General features: G+C 36.7%; 1 protein-coding gene across 2 annotated transcripts; it reads left to right on the forward strand.

The window, feature by feature from the left end:
* Nucleotides 1-10,635: 10,635 nt before the first annotated feature.
* SamDC (S-adenosylmethionine decarboxylase) lies at nt 10,636-15,901 on the forward strand. Of its 2 annotated transcripts, XM_067764754.1 has the most exons (8): nt 10,636-10,772; nt 10,826-10,959; nt 13,948-14,034; nt 14,105-14,273; nt 14,337-14,603; nt 14,811-14,903; nt 15,396-15,551; nt 15,618-15,901. In XM_067764754.1, the coding sequence occupies exons 2-8, from the start codon at nt 10,841-10,843 to the stop codon at nt 15,753-15,755; spliced, it is 1,029 nt and encodes a 342-aa protein (XP_067620855.1). In that variant the 5' UTR covers nt 10,636-10,772; nt 10,826-10,840; the 3' UTR covers nt 15,756-15,901. The 2 variants fall into 2 exon arrangements, with proteins under 2 accessions (XP_067620855.1, XP_067620854.1); XM_067764753.1 differs by lacking the exon at nt 10,636-10,772 and having other exon boundaries at nt 10,779-10,959.
* The last annotated feature ends 5,840 nt before the right edge of the window (nt 15,902-21,741 follow it).

Here is a 21,741-nt window from a genome sequence, read left to right on the forward strand (position 1 = left end):
CCTTTGCAATGCGTTTGCGGACCACCATCAGCCGATCATTGCCAGAGACATTGCATAGACGAAAAATCGTGTGAGGCAAGCTTCATAAAATTCTAGTAGGTCACATTCACCACTTACCACAGCAGAATTTGTTAAACTACCACTGTCTGTATTTGTTATTTAACAATTATTTGTACACTTTTTATTCAGCTAATGTGTTCAGAATTCACATTTTTACTCCCTAAAACTCCAATCAGTGTATTTCTGTGCTCAAATTATGTTAAAAATCGTGTTAAAATTTTTGGTGTGGTGGAAGTGACCTACTAGAATTTTATTACGCTCCGCTGCTTTCCACCGAAGTTGGCGCATGCATCATCTTTATTTTCGATAATTTTTGTCATTTCTCGTTTTTTAACGACAGTGATCACGACACGATGACGACCGAACAGAGTTGCCAAAAGTAAAATATTGCATGCAAATGACTAATAATAAAATTTTACTTTGGCAACTCTGATAAAATGCAACAGCGCACTGGTTTTATGTATAAGTTAACGTATTGTATCTGACTACAAACTCCCATGGCCTAGCAACCGCATTGCCATCACCCAGCATAACCTTTATCATGTTTTTCCCAATGTCTTAGCCCTTTACTGTAGTTATGAATTCCAAATCCCAATACGTTACCCAATAACATCACACCACATCCCAATATAACAACACCAAACATTACACGATCCCTTTAAGCTAACAACACACGCCCCACCTATCAACAGCCTCGCCATATGCTTGGCGCCAAGTAATATCAGCATAGTAATATCATCCCACATTTAAACATATAAAACCAATAGCATCATCCCACAATCCAACACAACAACACTAAACCATTCGCGATCCCTTTACGATAACTAACAAGCAGTTAACCCAGAAACAGCCTCGGCAGATGCTTGGGTTAGCCACTCAGTCCAACAACATTACCCCACATCCCAAAATAACAACACTAACCAATTCGCGATCCCTTTAAGCTAACAACAAACGCCCCACCTATCAACAGCCTCGCCATATGATTGGCGCCCAGTAATATCAGCCTAGTAATATCATCCCACATTTAAACACATAAAACCAATAACATCATCCCACATTCCAACACAACAACACTAAACCATTCGCGATCCCTTTACGGTAACTAACAAGCAGCCAACCCAGCAACAGCCTCGGCAGATGCTTGGGTTAGCCACTCAGCCCAACAACATTACCCAAAATAACAACACTAACCAATTCGCGATCCCTTTACGGTACTAACAAACACTCAACCCATCCACACCAAACCAACAGCTTCGCCATGAGTAGCACAACAACAGCCTGAACAGGTGCAGGCATAGTTAGATCAGAGTCGAAAATAGAAACAACAAGCTGTGTGGCAAAAGGGTATTTAAGGCCGCACAATTAGAGCATCATTAATTAGTTTCCCGGGTTATGTCGTATGTTGCTGACGGGCAATATTTTGATTAAATATGTTTTAAGTCTAAATTAAATAAATGTATTAAAATAAATTAAAAGTGTTTTTCTTAAGCAAAGTACTTGCTTAAATGGCGCCCAAATAAAGGGAACGAACATTGAAAAAATCCTTGTATAAGGATAAAGAAATCGTGCCTAAAAAACAAAAAAAGTTTGAAATTTAAATTAGTGTTGAAAGTGTTTAAAACTGAAAACTGAGAAAATTAAAACCATAATAAACTGTCTTCACAAAGGAAAAGAAAAAAAACTGTTTAAAAAAAAAAAAAAAAATGTGTGTGTTTGAAAAGTTTAACTAAAATCACAAACCAAATCCAAAGTTGACTAAAAGTGATACACGATTTGAAAAAATTTCGTATATGAATTAAAAAAAGCTTTTCAGAAGAAAAGGAGTGCGTTTACGCATTTTATCAAAAAAACCACGCAATATCCACAAAACTCTTACAATTTACAAAAGTTTACAATCGAGCGTGAAGTAAAAGTTAACCACTCAAATAAACAAATGCGACAAAATTCACAGAGTTTTGGCCAGAAGTAAAATAATTACAGCAGACCATCAATCTAATCAGCAGCAGTAGCCAGGACAAGTGAATGAAGACATCAATGCAGCAGCTTTTCGGAAACCAGGTCAATTGCAAGTTAGTGTAAGTAGGTATCTTTTATTTATCTTTACTAAAAAAAAAAAAATTATATTAAATTATTTTTCATTGCATTAATATTTTAATTTTGATTTGATTAAATAAAAATTAATTTATTAACGAAAAAAGTCGTACCAAAAATGGACGAAAACGCTGTTAAGAGTATGGTAGACTTCGCGGTACGGGCGGTTCAAGAAAACTTTAATAAACAAATTTCTGAATTAACTAAGGCTTTTCAAAATATACTTCCACAGAAAATAGAAACTCATAAACCCGTAGCAATAGTAGAGGGCGTGCAAAGCACTCATAGCGATCTTAATTTAATAAAGTCACTTCCCGAGTTTAAGGGTAAAATATCGGAATATCCGGCTTGGAGAGACGCAGCAAAGTTTGCGATAAGCTACTATACCGAGGGCTCTGAGCCATATTATATTGCGATGGGGGTCCTTAGAAATAAAATAACGTGTTCAGCCAATGAAAATTTGAGTGCTTTTAATACCCCATTAAATTTCAAAGCCATAATCGCTAGGCTAGATCAACTTTACGCAGATAAGCGGCCCCTCCATATACTGGAAAACCAATTGAATATTTTAAGACAGGGTAACATGTCCATCAGCGAGTATTATGACACGGTTGACAGGCAGCTTACCCTGATAGTTAATAAAATTATAATGACGCACAGTAATAATGAGGAACTCACCAAGGCGTTCAATGAAAAGGCTAGGGAAAACGCATTAAGAGTGTTCATTTCTGGCCTTAGACGTCCATTATGTGACACCCTCTTTGTGGCTAATCCACCAGATTTGCCCAGCGCCCTTGCAGCTACATCACAACAGACAAAGATATGAGTTCGCTCAAACATATGCCACAGGAAGGATGCCACAAAATTTCCAAACCAGGCCCTTTTCAACGCACACTAATAACAATGTTCCTAAACCTAATGTCTCTCACAACTTTTCAACCCAAAGGCCTACACCAATGGATGTAGATCCAGGAAGCTCTTGCTTTGACCGACTGAGTATAAGAGTCATGTTTCCGGTCGTCAAAGTCAGGGTTATCAGCAACAAAGATTTCAGCAAGGAAATAGTTCGAATTCCCAGAACTTGTCCCATCGGCAGACACGGCCGCAATCTTATAACCTCAACCTCAGCAGCAATATAGTGCCCTTAAGAGACATGGCACTAATACGTCCAGTCAGGCACCTATAAACAAACAACAACGGGTAAATGCAATGAAAGACGAACCCTATTATTCTGAATTAGAGGATTGTGAATGTGAAGATAATTCGCCCGATGAGATAAATTTTTTAGGCTAAGGTCCCACTTGCCGTTCATTACTCGAACTCTTCCGGGCAAGTCCTTAACCTGCTGATAGATACCGGAACAGCTAAAAATTACATAAGACGGCCCATACATGATACAAAAACCATGCGCAAATATAAAACGACGAAATTGGTGCAAATGAAAATTTTGACATACACGGCACAAAATCACTGCGCAATATTCATTTTTAAAGTAGCGCAACAAATGAAACATGTGTTTTAATTGTATAAAAAAGGCACTAATTGTATAAAAAATCACTATTTATTTTCCACAGTGCTGGTAATTCACGGTATAAGTCGAAAAACTCGCACCAGAAGCGTTTATTTTCCATTGTACTTATAAAATATATATTTTAATTGAAAGACCAGCTCAACTCCTTGCAGCACTGCGCAATATTCATTTTTCAACTAGCGCAACAAATGAAACATATGTTCTAATTGTATAAAAAATTATTTTGTATTATTAAATTTGTGTGAATTCCTGTTACAAGCTAGAGATGGTCCTTACGCCTTCGATATTAACATTTTTTAACAATAATTACTGATGTTATATTATCAGGAACCACAGGTAAACTGTGTAAGATTCACCATAAACGAAGAAAAAAGCATGTGCAATATTTGCGGACATGCGTAAATATCAGGGAATCTGACAACATTATAATAGTTGGAGATTTTAACATTAATATGAATATATCATCAACATACTCAAACCAGCTTATAAGTTTATTTGCACAAATGGCTATGGTACAAAGAATAAATTTCAACACAAGAATAACTGAGCACTCCTCTACGAAAATAGACTTACTCTTCAGCAATAATGAGCAAGTTAAAACTGAACATGTAAGTGGATATAAAATTTCCGATCATGAAACAATTCATTTCAAAGTACCAACAGCTAAATATTGCAAAATGAGAAAAGTTGCTACTGTCACCAACTGGGAGTACTATAGCGCAGAAAATCTTTTAAATCTGCTGCGAACGTGCGACTTTAGCTCTGTGTCTCATGTAGGAATAGAACGTAGAACTGAGATCCTGAACAATATTTTAACTGAAGCTATGCAAGCATTGACGTATGAGAATAGGATCCAAATACAACTGAGGAATAAGTGGTATGACCGTGAGCTAAGGGAACTGCACAAAAGAAAATTTGAATTCTATAATACTGCTAGAAATACTGGCAATTGGGTGGATTATAATGGCATAAAAAAATATATAAAAAAACTGTTATGTATAAAAAGAAGAAATATATGGAAGATAAAGTGCTCGATAGTGCAGGAGAAATGAAGCGGATGTGGAAGTCTTTAAAACATCTTGCTGAGCTCACCGATGACAGAAAGGTTGTTAGCAAAATAGTAATTAACGGTGAATGCCTCGAGAAGGAATACGATATAGCCAATGCCCTAAATACATTTTTTGTACAGAGCATAGCTGAAATTAATGATAGCATTGAAATAATTCCAATTGCGGCAGAAACAAGTGTAAATAATGCAATTGAAACTTTTCAATTCACCGACGTAGAGTTAGATGATATAATGAACATTACTAAATCTTTTAGAAACAAATATGGTGGAAAAAAGCTTTTGTCGGAGGGGGTATTTAAAGATGCCATGATTTACATTGCTCACTTCTACAAAGATATAATAAATGAATCAATAAACAGTAGCATTGTTCCAAATTGCTGGAAAGTATCAACTATAGTACCTGCGGAAAAAGTCAAAAATACAGTAAGGCCAGAGGAACTGCGCCCAATTAATACGCTACCCGCAGATGAAAAAATTATGGAAACGGTGGTTAAAAATCAATTAGTGGCATATCTAGATAAATACCAAATTATTATACCTGAACAATCTGGGTTTAGGAAAAGCCATTCTTGCGAAACCGCACTGAATATGGTTATTGCGGAATGGAAAGAGGATATAACTGATAAGAAAGTTGTGATCTCAGTCTTTTTAGACTTAAAACGTGCTTTTGAAACTGTGGATAGAGAGGAACTGCTGAATGTTATGTTTAATAATGGGATAAGAGGAAAATCCTTGGAATGGTTCAGAAGCTATTTGAGTAATAGAAAACAGAAGACGATAATTGGAAGTGCAGTTTCACCGGTTGCTGATGTACATATTGGGCTACCGCAAGGTTCAGTATTGGCACCGCTATTGTTTACAGTATATATTAACGATATTAAAGAATGCTTGAAATATTGCAATATTCGACTATTTGCGGATGATGCATTGATAACCATTAGTGAAAGAAGTGCGGGCTTTGCGGTATCGAAAATGCAAGAAGACTTAGACTCCCTTTACAAATGGCTATGCCATAGAAAGTTGAAAGTGAACGTGGATAAAACCAAAAGTATGATATTTTGCAAAAATCAAAGCATTATGGGTGCCAATAACCTTAGCAATATTACTCTGAAGATAAGAAATGTTGAAATTCAGCAAGTAGACAAGATCAAATACCTAGGAGTCTGGATCGACAAAAACCTTAGATTTAGAGAACACATAAGTTATTTAGAAAACAAAATTGCAAAAAAAATTGGTTTTATGTACAGAACTTGTAAATATATTAGTCAACGACACAAATTATTAGTGTATCGATCAATTATTGAACCGCACTTTATCTATTGTCCAACAATCCTGCTATTAGCAAATGACACACAAATAAAAAAACTGCAGATACAACAAAACAAGGCAATGCGATTAATTTTAAAATGTTCGCTTAGAACACCAAAAACTACAATGCTAAATATGTTAAACTGGCTCAGTGTAAAACAGTCGATATATTATTTCACATTGAAATTTATACATCATATGAAATTAGGAATAACACCGAATTATCTGAACGAGAGAATACATTTTAATCATGAAATACATAACTATGGAACTAGAAGCAGCGGAAATATAAGACTGCCTAGAGTAAGAACGGAGTTCGCGAAGAAGACTTTAGAATATATAGGTTATAAAATGTACAATGAATTACCAAATGCGATAAAAGACTGTGAAAATATTAATAAGTTTAAAGCAAAATTATTTTTATACTGTAAGTCATTAAGCATGTAATGTATACAATTTATTTATATATATATATATATTTTTTTTTTTACCTTGAACTAGGTCTTAAAGACCGTAAATAAACAAATTATTATATTATATCAAAATCGTTTTGATTTTAGCGCAGTTCTCTGCGCAAATAGCGCAACCAGAGCACACACCGGTCAAATCCTTGTGCAAATTGGTAATTGGCACTAGGATACTTGAGCCGTGTAATTAGCGTATAAAGAATTTTTCATTTTTAAAAGGCATTGTTTCTATCGATAGGCCCTTTCAATTAAGATCCATAAATGGTGTTAATCGAATTTCAGAAAAATGAAAAATCGATGTATTAGGGACAATCGCCATTAACCATCATCCCGTCGCAAAGATCCTGAGCCATATAAATAATTTTGCATGTAAATGCACAACAATGATTTGAGCCAGATAAATCCAGATAGAAGTCTGGTTCAATTTGTGAGCCAGATAATTTGTTAGTTTCTTTAGTTTGGCAACGCTGCCTTTAATAAACCTTTTTTCAAAAATAGATGGCGCTGCTGGGCCTTTAGCCCTGTGTTAAATGAAATGCAATGGCAACATCTGCCTACCACAACTCATATATACAGAAACATTACGACCTCTGCTTCTCAAGTATCTCATGATCCAGAGCATTCCCGTGAGAATTGAGCGTGATACGGAACTCGCAGGATGATGGCTATTGTTAGGGTTTCATCTCGAATTGGAATCACGAAATAAGATACGTGAAAATTTGTTATGTTAACAAATAAGGGTTTATTGTAGATTAGTGCATGTGTAAACGTGGTCTAATGCAGGTCCAAATAGTTCGGGTCATGTCTCAATAGTTCGAATGCGAATATATCAATGTTTAATGAAAACATATTCACAAAACACAAAAATTACTCCCAAGCTCTCCTAAAATGGAGATGGTATCCATTGTAGTTTTGCGCAGAGCACCTTTCTGCATTGGCGGCTTTCGGCCGCGCTTATAAAAGATTAGCCTGCGTGGGCCCAAAACATGTATGGGATCAATATTAGATGTTCACAAACCGCCTTTCTGCACAATTTTTTTCCTGTGTACAACAGTAACATCAAAGTTACAACAACCAAATTTAAACTTTTCCTACATACAATCCCCTTGTATGCATGTATGTATTTATTTGAATATTTGTTCCTAGCACAGCAATTTTGACAAATTATTTAACAGTGCTAGTCATGAATAGCATGAGCTTTAAAAATTGAACATTTATAATAACAATAAATTAGATTAATCAAATTAAATTAAATATAACGGATAATAGTGAAATATTTATGTATGTAAATCTTAAAACTAAAGAAAAGTAATTAATAAATATTAAAAGACAGCAGTAGTGATGATAACCTTTGGCTGGTTATAGATCGAATAGTATTTAACAAATAAAGAAGGAAGATACAGAGAAAGGAGAAGGACTTAGAAATGAACATTTTAACAACAAAAATTTGAGATCCAGTTTAATAGTCGTTAAAAAATGATGTTAGCTCTTTTTTGAAGTGCAGAGCAGTACTTAAGAGTCGAAGACTTGTAGGTAGGGAGTTCCAAAGACGTATTGCAGTAACAAAGAATTTGCGCTGAGAGGTTAGCGTGCGGTATCTAATGTGCTTAAGAAGAAGCACCGATCTTGATGATTGCAGAAAAATAAGCTTACGATATAGATAGTCAGCTTCCTTCGTGTGTATCAATTTATGGAGGAAGGACAGTGTTTTGACTTTATACAATACAATACAATGGCAACATCTGCCTATCACAACTCATATATACAGAAACATTACGACCTCTGCTTCTCAAGTATCTCATGATCCAGATCATTCCCGTGAGAATTGAGCGTGATACGGAACTCGCAGGATGATGGCTATTGTTAGGGTTTCATCTCGAAGTGGAATCACGAAATAAGATACGTGAAAATTTGTTATGTTAACAAATCAGGGTTTATTGTAGATTAGTGCATGTGTAAACGTGGTCTAATGCAGGTCCAAATAGTTCGGGTCATGTCTCAATAGTTCGAATGCGAATATATCAATGTTTAATGAAAACATATTCACAAAACACAAAAATTACTCCCAAGCTCTCCTAAAATGGAGATGGTATCCATTGTAGTTTTGCGCAGAGCACCTTTCTGCATTGGCGGCTTTCGGCCGCGCTTATAAAAGATTAGCCTGCGTGGGCCCAAAACATGTATGGGATCAATATTAGATGTTCACAAACCGCCTTTCTGCACAATTTTTTTCCTGTGTATATCCTTCGTGTGTATCAATTTATGGAGGAAGGACAGTGTTTTGACTTTTAAAAGACTTTCGAAAGAATTGTTTAGCAACCTTTCAGCATGTTTTGATACGTGGTCAAGCCTTTTCAACCCATAAACATATCTAGCAATGTTGTTGTAAACAACATTTAGTTTGTTCTTGCTAAGATAGTCACAGTTTGAGTAAATCACACAACCATGGAGTAGCGTAGGTATTAAGTGCGCTTTAGCCAGAAGTAATCTTATGTGCAAAGGCGTGAAATACTGCGTTAACCATAGTGTACGCAGCATTCCATACACTTTTCCAACCGTTCTAAAAATATGATCTTTCCATGTCAATGTTTTGTTAAAAATTACACCTAAGTTTTTCGCCGTATCTACGTATTCTATAACGGAATTGTTGAACACTACATTCTCTAAATCATTAGTGCGAAAATACCTTCTATGAATAACAATACATTTTGACTTACATAAGCCATTCATAGTAGCCCATGAAAATATTTGATTCAAATCGTGGTTTAAGTTACTTATGCACAAGCTAGTTTGATCACGAGGACAACACGTAAACAACTGCAAATCATCAGCGTAGATATGAACAGTACAATACTTAAGGACATCGGGTAAGTCATTGATATACAGAACAAATAACAGAGGACCCAGGATAGAGCCTTGAGGGACGCCTCTTAAGACATGTAGGAAGTCAGACATTTCACAATCTATACATACTGCTTGAGTCCTATCGCCAAGATATGATCTTATAAGGGCAACTGCATGACCAGAGAAGTTAAATAAGTTTTCCAGCTTCCTACAGAGCAGAGTGTGGTCTACAGAATCAAAAGCTTTAGAGTGGTCAATAAGTGTTAAGAAGGCAATGTAACTTTCATCCACTCGCTCATGAATTTCTTCTGTCACAGATAATAGTGCCGTTGTACAGCTTACCCTTACAAATTAAAAAATGTTGTTTTCCGCCATAGGTTTGTTTGACACCCCTCCCTAATGTTCGGACGCGTCTTAAGGGCTAATTAAACTTCCTTAACCCTAACGCCATAGTCGTAACCATTCCGATATCCATAACCATCTCCAATGTGATCGATTAATGGTCCCTTAACCTAAAAATCGTGACCATTTCTTAAAAATGAAGGAAACGAAAAAAATACGTACATTTCCACAAAAAAATAAGTATCTTAGTCATAACGTATCCAAAACAATGAATAAAAAAAGTTATTAAATTCACAATCTCAAATATTTTTAGGTTAGTTAGCATTATGGCATGGAACCATTCATCGATTACATTGATTTCCATTAGGTATGTTTCATCAGCAGTTTTATCTGGTTGTGGTTTTATGGTTATAAGTCAAAAATCACACGCAGAATATTGCGCATTCACGAGTTCAAATTTGCTTCTTTCTGCGCATCTGCGTCACACTTGACTGCTTGAGTGAATGAAAGAAAGAGAGAAAAAACAAGAGCTAAAGGAAAATGACGTAAAAATTGGCCATAAAAAACAACTAATCTTTTGTTTACATGCGCAATCTTGTGTGTGTGATTTGGGGTTATACGTGACCATTAATTGGCCCTTTAGGATGTCCTAGAAAGCACCTTTGCGCATCTGTTTTAGCGCAGAGTCGATCACCCAAAAGTATCGAGTACGCATTACGCGAATATCGATACTACTTACTCAATACTCATACCACATCCATAGTCATCAGATGTTTTGCGTTATTGCTAGTTTTATTCATAGTGTACAAGTACAAGTGTGTTCACTTATCTGTCAAGCATTCTGACAGGCACTCGCTGGATTCGGAATGACAGAGAATTCAAAATGGATACCATTACCGAGTGCGCCGAATGATTGAAAAATTGAAAAAGTCGATACGATTGGTAGTCAAAAATGTTGTCGTTGAGACCAAAAATGCGACTCTAGACCTGAGATTTCCATCAGGTGAGCGAGGCTGTTTGTAGTTTTGACGTTTATCGCTTAGTGAACACACTTGTATAGGTACACTATGGTTTTATTCAACAAATTTTACATTCGACCAAACAGTATTTTAGTTTAATTTAGAAAAAATGTTGAATGGGGTTTTGGTAGAGGCGAGCGTTCATTTCTTCGAAGGCGTGGAAAAATTACTGGAAATTTGGTTTGATGATAGTGATAACGAGGACTATGATTTGAGGAGAATACCAAGGTATGATAAAAAACAAAAAACTTTTCTGATTGTAAAATCATTTTATATAAAAAGAATCGCTTATTATTATAGATAATAGTGTGAACTGATAAGCTAAAACTGAAGGGAACTAACCCTGTAAAACTATAGTGGTTTTCGAAATTAAGCATACTACCGGATTCAATACTGTTCCAAAAATTGTTATAGGGGTACCCGCGTTTTTTGAATGTGTTTTTTTTTCAGTTAATCACTGTTTAGAGCTAGCTGTGCGATATGTATGTATGTAGTGTAGTTTTAAGTTTAATGAGCGCATATAGTCTTAACTGCTGTATACGATTTGCTTATCGCAAACAATGTTATATGCACTTGTCAGGCTTAGGATGAATCCAGTAATGAGATAATAAGCCAGACTAGCTAATATAATAATAACTTTGGAGCATTAGTTCTTTGCTTGATTTTTTTTTCGTTCAGGATTTATCCTGTTGTTGTTGTAACAGTGTACACTGAAATAACAGTCCTTGGTCGGGAAAAATCCCGAGTCGGTCCAGTACGTAGAACCTACTGCCTTGGGAAGCGGAGGATTTATGCTTATAAAAGCTGTCAGTTCAAAACAGCCCCGTTCAGTTAGACGCATCCCACTAAAAAATTGGTTTACCAATCTTTATCCCGCAAAATACCATCAACATCGATAACACTCCCCATCCCCCAGCGGGTTAGGGGGGGTCAGAATATACCCGCGGTAGGTATGCCTGTCGTAAGAGGCGACTAAAATACCAGATTCAAGGGGCTGTGTAGCGCAACCCTGCAGGTTGCCAGCGCAACATATAGCTTCTCCAAACCCAATTGTCAACCTCACCTATCCGCGGCGAATCCTGTTTCACTAACAGAGGAGGCTCTGGCGACCCTAAGCTCCTTATGGAACTTGGGGTTGGGGAGGGAGGGGATGGCCTGAAGGTTTAATGTGGCCACATAAATCGTTCCCGAGATGGTCGGGCCAGCACCTTAATGGTGCTGTGGTACCGGAGCGTACCGGATCTGTATCCGGCAAAGGACCATCACATCGATAACACTCCCCAAAGCCTTCGGGGAGCAACCTTATCGCTACAACAACAACTACAACATAACACTCCCCAAAGCCTTCGGGGGACTCTATTCCGAACCCCAGCGGGTTAGGGGGTCAGAATATTGCCGCGGTAGGTATGCCTGTCGTAAGAGGCGACTAAAATACCAGATTCAAGAGGCTGTGTAGCGCAACCCTTCAGGTTGCCAGCGCAATATATAGCTTCTCCAAACCCAATTGTCAACCTCACCTATCCGCGGGGAATCCTGTTTCACTAACAGACGAGGCTCTGGCCACTCCAAGCTCCTCATGGAACTTGGGGGTGGGGAGGGAGGAGATTGCCTGAATGTTTCATATGGTCACATAAATCGTTCCCGAGATGGTCGGGCTAGCACCTTAATGGTGCTGTGGTACCGGAGCGTACCGGATCTGTATCCGGCAAAGGACCATTACATCGATAACACTCCCCAAAGCCTTCGGGGAGCAACCTTATCGCTACAACAACAACAAGAACAACGCATGAACAACAACAACTCCAGCGGGTTAGGGGGCTTAGAATATACCCGCGGCAGGTATGCCTGTTGTTGTTGTAGCAATGTTTCGCCCCACCTAATAGCTGCGACCGATCACAAATTGTCATCAATATCCTCTAAACGAGAGTCCAAGGAAACTTGCTGTTTCGATAGGGGTGGACCATAATGAAAGGGGTGTTAGAGGCGATGTTCCACATTACAATTAAAGAGATGGTTGGTATCATGTGGGGACACATTGCAAGGGGCATACATTTTGTATGTCGGGGTTTATTCTGGATATGTAAGAGTTTAACCTGTTACAGTATCCAGAACGAAGTTGAGCCAGATTGACTCGCGTTTCCCTGGGGAGCATGCGTTCCTCTTCCGCAAGTTTTGGATACTGTTCCCTAAGTACTGGATTCACCGGGCAATTCCAGGCATAAAGATCCGACGCCTGTTTCTGGAATTCACTAAGGACCTGCTTGTGTTTTTTTTGCTTCATACGGCAGGCTTCTCAGGTGCCGTATTTCCTCAAAATGCTTACGGAGATGACTCCTTAAGTCCCTAGGCGGTGCTGGCTCATCAATCAGATGTCTGTGGGGATGCCCGGGTTTCTGGGTATTCAACAGGAACTGTTTGGTTAGCATCTCATTTCTCTCCCTGATGGGGAGTATTCTCGTCTCATTATGTAGATGATGTTCTGGGGAGATAAGAAGACAGCCCGTGGCGGTTCTGAGCGCAGTATTTTGGCAGGCCTGCAGCTTCTTCCAGTGGGTAGTAGGCTTGGCGACCATATAGGGGACGCGTAGCACGCAAATGGCTGGCCAATTGCTTTGTATGTGGTAATGGACGTTTCTTTGATCTGGATTTTCGGAACAATTGCGGCTGCGTGCTCACCAAAATGTAGATCCTGATCAAACGTCACACCCAAGATTTTGAGGTGTAGGACAGTCGGTAGCGTAGTGCCATTGACGTGGATGTTCAAAATGGTCGTCAGGCATACCAAAATGCCTATCGTAAGAGGCGGTTAAAATACCAAATTGATTCAAGGGGTTGTGTAGCTCAACCCTCAAGGGTTTGCCAGCGCAATATATAGCTTCTCTAACCCAATTGTCAACCTCACCTACCCGTGGCGAATCCTGTTTCATTGACAGCCGAGGCTCTGGCGACCCCAAATTCCTCATGGAACTAATGTGGTCATATAAATCGTTCCCGAGATGGTTGGGCACCGCTTACTTCCCGGGGGTCCTGGGTTCAAGTCCAGAGTAAAACAACATCAAAAATTCTCTTCTGAGGTATATTGGGCCTTGTTTTTATTTTTCTTCGCACCCATCTAGCTTTTTGGGATATCCCTTTCTTGACTGGTTGACGTCCTAAGAACAATGGACAAATATGAAATTGTTTCTTTTGTAATAGAAGTATTTTTTTTTCTTACAGAGCAAATTGGGAAACGCTATTGCAAGCAGTAAAATGTGAAATTATAAGTTTTTCCAAAAATGACGCTATAGATGCTTATGTCTTAAGGTAAGCTGTTAATGGTAAAATGTTTCGAGTCTATCATTTAATGTTAACTTTTTTATTATTTTATTCCAAGTGAAAGCAGCATGTTTGTTTCCAAAAGACGTTGGATTTTAAAAACATGCGGTTCTACAACATTACTAAAAAGTCTAAAACCACTTTTGGAACTCGTACCACAATATGGATTCAATGAAATAACTGATATGTTTTACTCGCGCAAGAATTTTTCACGGCCTGAACTGCAAGTATGCAATTTTTTTTTTTTTTTAATATTGTGTGATTTTTTAACGCTTCCACTCTACTTGCAGGCATTCCCCCATCGTGGTTTTTGTGAAGAAGTTGAATACCTCGATACACTTTTCGAAGAGGGTCGTTCCTATTGTTTAGGTTCTATTAATAGAGAATGTTGGTATCTGTATACTTTCAGCACAAATAAACATATTAAGAGACCACCGCGTATACATGAAAGCTCAGAACCGGATCAAACTATTGAAATTTTGATGCAAAATTTAGATAATGAAATTATGTGCAAATTTTCAAAAGAGAAATTTTCAACTAGTGCAGAGGTGACAAAGGTTTGTACAATGGTGCAATGAAAACTTGACATAACGATATAGAAGATACAATTACTTTATCATATCTATAATGCATCAATAATATGCATACTATTATTGTAGGTCATTTATAGTAGTGGTTTGTTTTATTAAGATTTGTTACATCGAGTTACCTTTTAATTTTGGTTCATTATTAAATATCTGCTATTGCTAAACATTTGGTTTTAGGCTACAGGCATAGACAAATTACTACCGGATATGGATATAGATGACTTTCTTTTTGATCCTTGCGGTTATTCGATGAACGGAATAAGTGCAAATGTAAGCAAGACAAATCGTTAATTGCTTTTAAAATATTAAATATTATTAAATAGTTAATTTTCTATAATATTGCATTTGATTTTTTCTAATACTTGTATCAAAGAGTATATATTTGTCAAGAGGCGTCACTCGATACTTTTGTTGTTGCCAAAGCAAATTACTCGATGTTTTCTCAAGGTAGTCGTTGGTTTTTTTTATCAAATGGATTTATAAAAACGCCTTCTATATATTTTCGTGGGGTATTTGTGTTTATTTTATTGATTGTATTAAATTAATTAATTAATTCTCTTTCCAAAAATCGTAATTATGCAAAGTCACTTTACCGCATAACTATATAGGATTCAATTAAAAAAACTAAACAAAACTTCCTTGAGAATCACATTCGACATGACGGTTGCTTTGGCAACAACAAAGTATCGAGTGACGCCTCTTAACAAATATATACTCTTTGCTTGTATATCAAATTTATTTTCCAATACTCTATTGTTCTAGGGCGAATATATGACAATACATATAACACCAGAAAGCAATTTTTCGTATGTTAGTTTTGAAAGTAATGTTTCAAGAAATAATTATGCTGAGTTAATTAACCGTGTTGTAAAGACTTTCAAACCTGGAAAATTTGTTATCACCATTTTTGCAAATAAGGCAAGCGTTTAGTGTTAGTTTAAATTATTGAAGACTATTATTATTTATTCTTTTTACATTTTCTAGACATCACCTGCTTATGCAACTATGAAAGAGTTAGAACTCGAGTACACAGAAGTGACTAGCTGGAAACGTTCAAACATGCAATACTGCAGTTTCCCTTTATACAATCTTTTATTCGCGCAATTTTGTCAATGTGCTTAAAACGATAATAACATTCTATCTAGAAAATGTCGGGTGTGGATATATTTCTATCTTTTTAAATTTAGGACTAGAGTAAGCTTATTTCTGTCAAAATTTATATGTAATCGTGTATATATATGTAATAAATATGTTTAAATTCCAAGCTAGTCCTTAACAGCTTTAGAATGCAACACACTTGAGATAAATTAAGAGACCCATTGTGATACCACAAAACCACTTTATTCCCTCTTTTTGAATCATCCATAAGGCGACATTAGAATAGCTTCATCGGGTATTTTAAGAGTTGTTTTGGAGTGACTATTATTAGAAGACATTCCCATCAAATTTTACTTCTAAATCTCGGCTTTTCGTCGTGCTAGAATATTGAATTACATAATTAGAGATATTTTTGTTCCCTAAATACGAGTACAAAAAAAAAATGTACAGAAAACGTGTCGATCGCTGCAGAACCTTAGTTCCTTGATAATGACATTCTAATTGTAAATAAAAAAAAAATGTAAGGCGCGAGGGGAATAACCAAACTCAACACTATTCCTAAGCTATTTGAATTGATTATCACAAAACAGATTGCTTTTAGAGTATCTTCATTAATTGACTTTTCACAACATGGCTTTTGCAAGGGTAAATCAACGGTGTCCAACTTGCTCGAGTTTACAACCTTTGTATCCAACAGTTTTAAGACTAATTGTGAAGTTGATTTTATTTATACTGATTTTAGTAAGGCATTTGATAAAGTTTCTCATTCTATACTTTTACTCAAACTTGATCGGTTAGGATTTCTTCCTTTGTATCTATCTTGGGTTTCTTCTTATGTGAAGGAAAGAAAACAAACAGTTATATATAATAATTGTCGGTCTCGGTTCATAAACGTAACTTCTGGTGTTCCTCAAGGCAGCCATCTTGGTCCGGTTTTGTTCCTGTTGTTCATTAATGACCTTCCTAGTGTTTTGAAGAGCTACAAGCCGTTGATGTACGCTGATGATGTCAAACTTGTAATGCCTATCCGCTCACCCGTGGATAGGGCATGTCTTCAGGCTGATCTGAATAGTTGTTGTTGTTGTAGCGATTAGGTTACTCCCCGAAGGCTTTGGGGAGTGTTATCGATGTGATGGTCCTTTGTCGGATACAGATCCGATACGCTCCGGTACCACAGCACCATTAAGGTGCTGGCCCGACCATCTCGGGAACGATTTATATGGCCACATTAAACCTTCAGGCCATCCCTCCCTCCCCACCCCCAAGTTCCATGAGGAGCTTGGGGTCGCCAGAGCCTCGTCTGTTAATGAAACGGGATTCGCCGCTCGAAGGTGAGGTTGACAATTGGGTTGGAGAAGCTATATATTGCGCTACACAACCCCTTGAATCCCATCTGAATAGTCTTGATGACTGGTGTAATGTAAACGCCATGTCACTAAACCTACCTAAATGTAAGTTCATGCGTTTTACAAGGAAGTCCTTCCAATCCCATGATTATGTTATTGGCGACTATGTAATCAAGCAAGTCACTAAGTTTATTGATTTAGGCGTTACTATGGACCCAAAACTCGATTTTAAACTTCATATTGAATCTTGCGTGAATAGCGCTAAAGGTACTTTGGCTTTTGTTAAACGTTAGTCTAAAGAATTTAATGACCCATACGTTACAAAAACTCTTTTTACATCATTGGTCAGACCTACTTTGGAATATGCTTCAAAAATTTGGAATCCGCGTTATCAGGTTCATTCTGACAAGCTGGAATCGGTCCAGAAACAATTTTTCCTTTTCGCTTTAAAACACTTACCATGGGATCCTTCTTAAAATCTTCCCCCCTATTGCAGCCGGTTAAAACTAATACAGCTGCCCACATTGCAGAGCCGCAGGGAGATGCTTGGAGTCTTATTTATTGTTAAATTAATAAGAGGGTCAATAAATAGTCCATTTTTGCTTGGCGAAATTGAGTTTAACGTTCCTATTAGGCCATCTAGACATTTTCAATCAATTTTTGTAGCTACATGCAGGTCGAATTATGAAATGCACGAACCACTTCACTGTTTATGTCGTGATTTTAATAAACACTGTAAAAATTTAGATTCGTTTCTTGGTATTAAAAAATACCTTTTAACTATATTACATTTGTAATTCGAAATGAAGCAAAGAACGCTAAACCGTGATATACTGTTCAACCCTCTGTTTCAAATTTGAAGTACCAGTTACTTGAAGCTTGTTTGCAAAATTGCGCTGTGACCATTATTTTTATATTGTTACGAATATTAGCAAAACTAAGGAGTGCTGCCAGCTCTAAGCCGATGCTAAGCAGTGACGTGAATGCACATCAATAATTCAATCATCATGTATCTACATAAACGAAACAATAACTGCGTCTACATATATGTACCATGTACGTATACGAGCAGCGGAGAGTCAATGCACAAATACATGCATATATCTGAGATACTCCTATATGTATGCAATGAGAAAAACCATAAAATTGTGCAATTGTAGTTACAGCTGAGAAGTTTGAAAGCTACTGGACTAGTAGATTCTGGAAGCACCTAAAAGATGTATAAAATTGTGCAATTTTAGTTATAGCTGAGAAGTTTGAGAGCTCATGGACAATGCTAGTAGATTCTAGAAGATGCGAACGAGGAAACCAGAGAGTATAAAAGGCCGCAGATGTAGAGGCGCTGGAATTCAGTTTGATTTGAGTTGTCAAGCAGTTACGACTAAGACGATATCTAGCGAGCAATAGCAGTATTATTTTGAAAGTCAGTTTCATTTAAGCTATCAGTTTGGTTATTAAGCTATTCGTTGCAGAGTTTGAGTGTTATTGTGAAGTATTTTAATAAAGGCCATTTTTCCATTATTCAATATTGGAGTTATTTATTCAACAGTTTAGCAATACGAACCTAGCAAAAGGGCAAATAAGAGGATTTGCAGGCAATTCGTTACAATATGTATGTAATGAAATTCTGTATAAATTCTATTCTGTATATATTTTATCTACTATTAATTTGGTTTATTGTCAATTTCATAAATTATGATTTACTAGCTCCTTCATGAGTACATTTTAACACATTTACAACATTTTATCGTTTGCTTACTTCTAAGTCTTTAATTGAAATTGTCAAGCGTTTGGTCAATACTGTTTAAATATTACTTTAAAATTGATGACTGCTTATGTTGTTTATATCATGTATTACATCTGAGATATGAGTGTCGGTATATTTATTTATTTATTTGTTTGTTAAAGTCAACACAGACACAAAGCGGTCGACTACTGAATATAAGATACAATACATATAACAAGGAAAGAAAACATAAGCGTAAAAAACAAAATTTAAAGTAAAAACTTAAATAATAAACAATCAAATTAATTAAGTTAAATTTTAATTAATACATAAATCAAATCAAAAATAAAGATTAGTTAAAATTAATATTGAAATAAAATTGACATCTTAATTAAAAATCTTTAAAAATATCATGCCAGACGTGAGAGTATTTCCTTACGGATAGCAGCAATCAAAACTAATGCACTTGTACAGTTCGTTATAGCGCGAGCACCAATTGCGAAGAGGGCTATATTTGGCAAAATTACGCCGTAGAATGGGTAAATGAAAGAGTATATAGTGTCTTGTAGTTCTCGCAGGAACGGAAAAATTCAGTCTGCTTACAAGGTCGGTGGAGTCTATCTCACCGATAACCAGTTTATGAAGGAACATTACCCCGAGTAATGTTCTTCTATTCTCTAAAGTTGGCAAACTAATGAGAAGTCTATTTATATAAGGTGAAAGATGTTGATTTGATTCCCAGTTAAGACCGCGTAAAGCGAAGATTAGAAACTGCTTCTGTACCGATTCAATCCGATCTATATGATTTTTATACCCCGGGGACCAAATACAGGAACAATACTCAAGTATTGGGCAAACCAAAGATGTGTAAAGGGTCTTGGTTAAATAAGGATCATCAAATTCTTTAACCCATCTTTTAATAAATCCGAGTACACCCGATGCCTTGTTTACAATAGATGAAATATGCATGTTAAAGCTCAATTTCGCATCAAAAAGAACACCTAGGTCACATACCTACTTCAGATATACGCTCCAAGGGAGCAAGTATGAATAGCATAGTTTAACATCATCTGCATACATTAGAACACGGGAATACGAGATAACCATTGGTAAGTCATTTATAAAGAGGGTAAAAGTAATGGCTACCCTGAGGCACACTAGAAGTTACTTCTATCGACCCTGAGGGACTGTTTTTGAACATAACTCGCTGAGTTCTATTTAAGAGATAGCTGCAAAGCCAAAGTAATAAATTCTTCGAAAAACCCAGTAAGTCAAGTTTATGATTTAAAAGCTCATGATTAACAGAATCAAATGCTTTGCTGAAGTCGGTATAAATAACATCGGTTTGCTTATTGGATAAAAATCCATCCATGACTAGAGAGGTGAACTCAAATAAGTTGGTTGTGGTTGATCTTCTACACACAAAACCATGTTGGCTGGGTGATAATAAAGAAGTACATGCATATTGAATTTGGCAGGTGATGATCTTTTCAAACATTTTAGGAATAGCCGAAAGTTTAGCTATGCCCCTGTAGTTCTCGATATTGGACCTACTACCTTTCTTATGTAAGGGAATAATAAATGATTGCTTCCAAATTGAAGGGAATACAGAAGATTCAAGAGATAGTGTAAATAATTTAAGGATCGGCTTAGATAAGTTGACAGCGCAAAACTTTAGAACACAACTAGGAACACCATCTGGACCCGGAGAGGTAATTGGTTTCACCTCCAGAAGACTCTTCAGAACAGTATCTATATCTATAAAAGAAACCAGAATACAATTAGAACTTTCTAATGTGTAAGGATAGAGATCCGATTGAAAAAATTGAGATGAATAGGTCCACTGAAAGTATTCAGCAAATAAGTTGGCAACATCATCATCAGAGCTTGCGTTCTTACATCCATAGGCCAAAGCAGATGGAAATCCTGAGGTTTTTCTCTTAGAATTGACAAAACTAAAGAATTGTTTCGGGTTGTTAAAAAATTTAAGCTTACACCGATTTAAGTAACGTTTATAGCACTGCTGATTAAGACGATGAAAGTTTGATCTAGCAATTAAATATTTAGAAAAATCGGAGCATGATCCTGATATTTTAAATCGTTTGTATAGCCTAGATTTAATATTATATGGTCTTACAAGATGTCTTGAGAACCACGGAGGTTTGCCCGTTCCAGCATTGCCATGACGAAGAGGCACACAGCATGCAAAGAAACCATCGAGAGAACTGTAAAAAATAGAAGTTGCTGACTCAACATCTTTACAAGCATATAGATCCGACCAGTCATGGGTGGAAATAAGATAATTCAGCTTATTAAAATCTGCCTTACAAAAATATCTTGATCGAAAGCTAGATTTTACTTTTGCTGCATCAAACAACACAGGCTGAGCATAATCAAGCATTACCTCAAGTGTAGGATGAAGTGGATCCTCTGGAAGTGATAATGGGGGAATTCGCTTGAGAGCAATACCCACAGGGTCATCCGCAAATACCAAATCCAGCATTTTATTTTTGCAATTTAATATATTGTTTAATTGTAGTAAATGTATATCAAGCAGACTCTTACAAAAATCATGCTGAGTGGTGCACGTCAAAAAGTTTAATTCACTGTTGCCAATCCAACTTACTGTAACCAAATTGAAGTCACCAAGCACCACCAGGCGGTCCCTATCTCGCAACTGAGAGTAAACACTACGTATAGATAAGCTATGTTGAGTATAAACATGCATATCCGAACGAAAATGTACCACCGAATGTTTCGGCCAAAAAGACTGTTCAAGAATTTTGTCAAAATATGCATCAGGCACTGATATTTTAAAAGACGAGATGTCCCTTTCATACTTAAAATTAAATTTGTAAACACTTAATTTTATAGGTTTAGAATCAAGCTTGGATACAATATAGTTAATTATGTTATCTTCCGTCAACGATGCGTGAAG

Source organism: Eurosta solidaginis, chromosome 2 (genome assembly GCF_040869045.1).
Source record: "Eurosta solidaginis isolate ZX-2024a chromosome 2, ASM4086904v1, whole genome shotgun sequence".
NCBI classification, from domain to species: domain Eukaryota; kingdom Metazoa; phylum Arthropoda; class Insecta; order Diptera; family Tephritidae; genus Eurosta; species Eurosta solidaginis.

Excerpts from the sequence above, each read along its gene's own strand:
- SamDC (XM_067764754.1), top strand. The coding sequence starts at position 10,841 with ATGTTGAATGGGGTTTTGGTAGAGGCGAGCGTTCATTTCTTCGAAGGC. Across the intron at positions 14,604-14,810 it reads CTAGTGCAGAGGTGACAAAG|GCTACAGGCATAGACAAATT; the intron begins GTTTGTACAATG and ends ATTTGGTTTTAG. Across the intron at positions 15,552-15,617 it reads TCACCATTTTTGCAAATAAG|ACATCACCTGCTTATGCAAC; the intron begins GCAAGCGTTTAG and ends TACATTTTCTAG.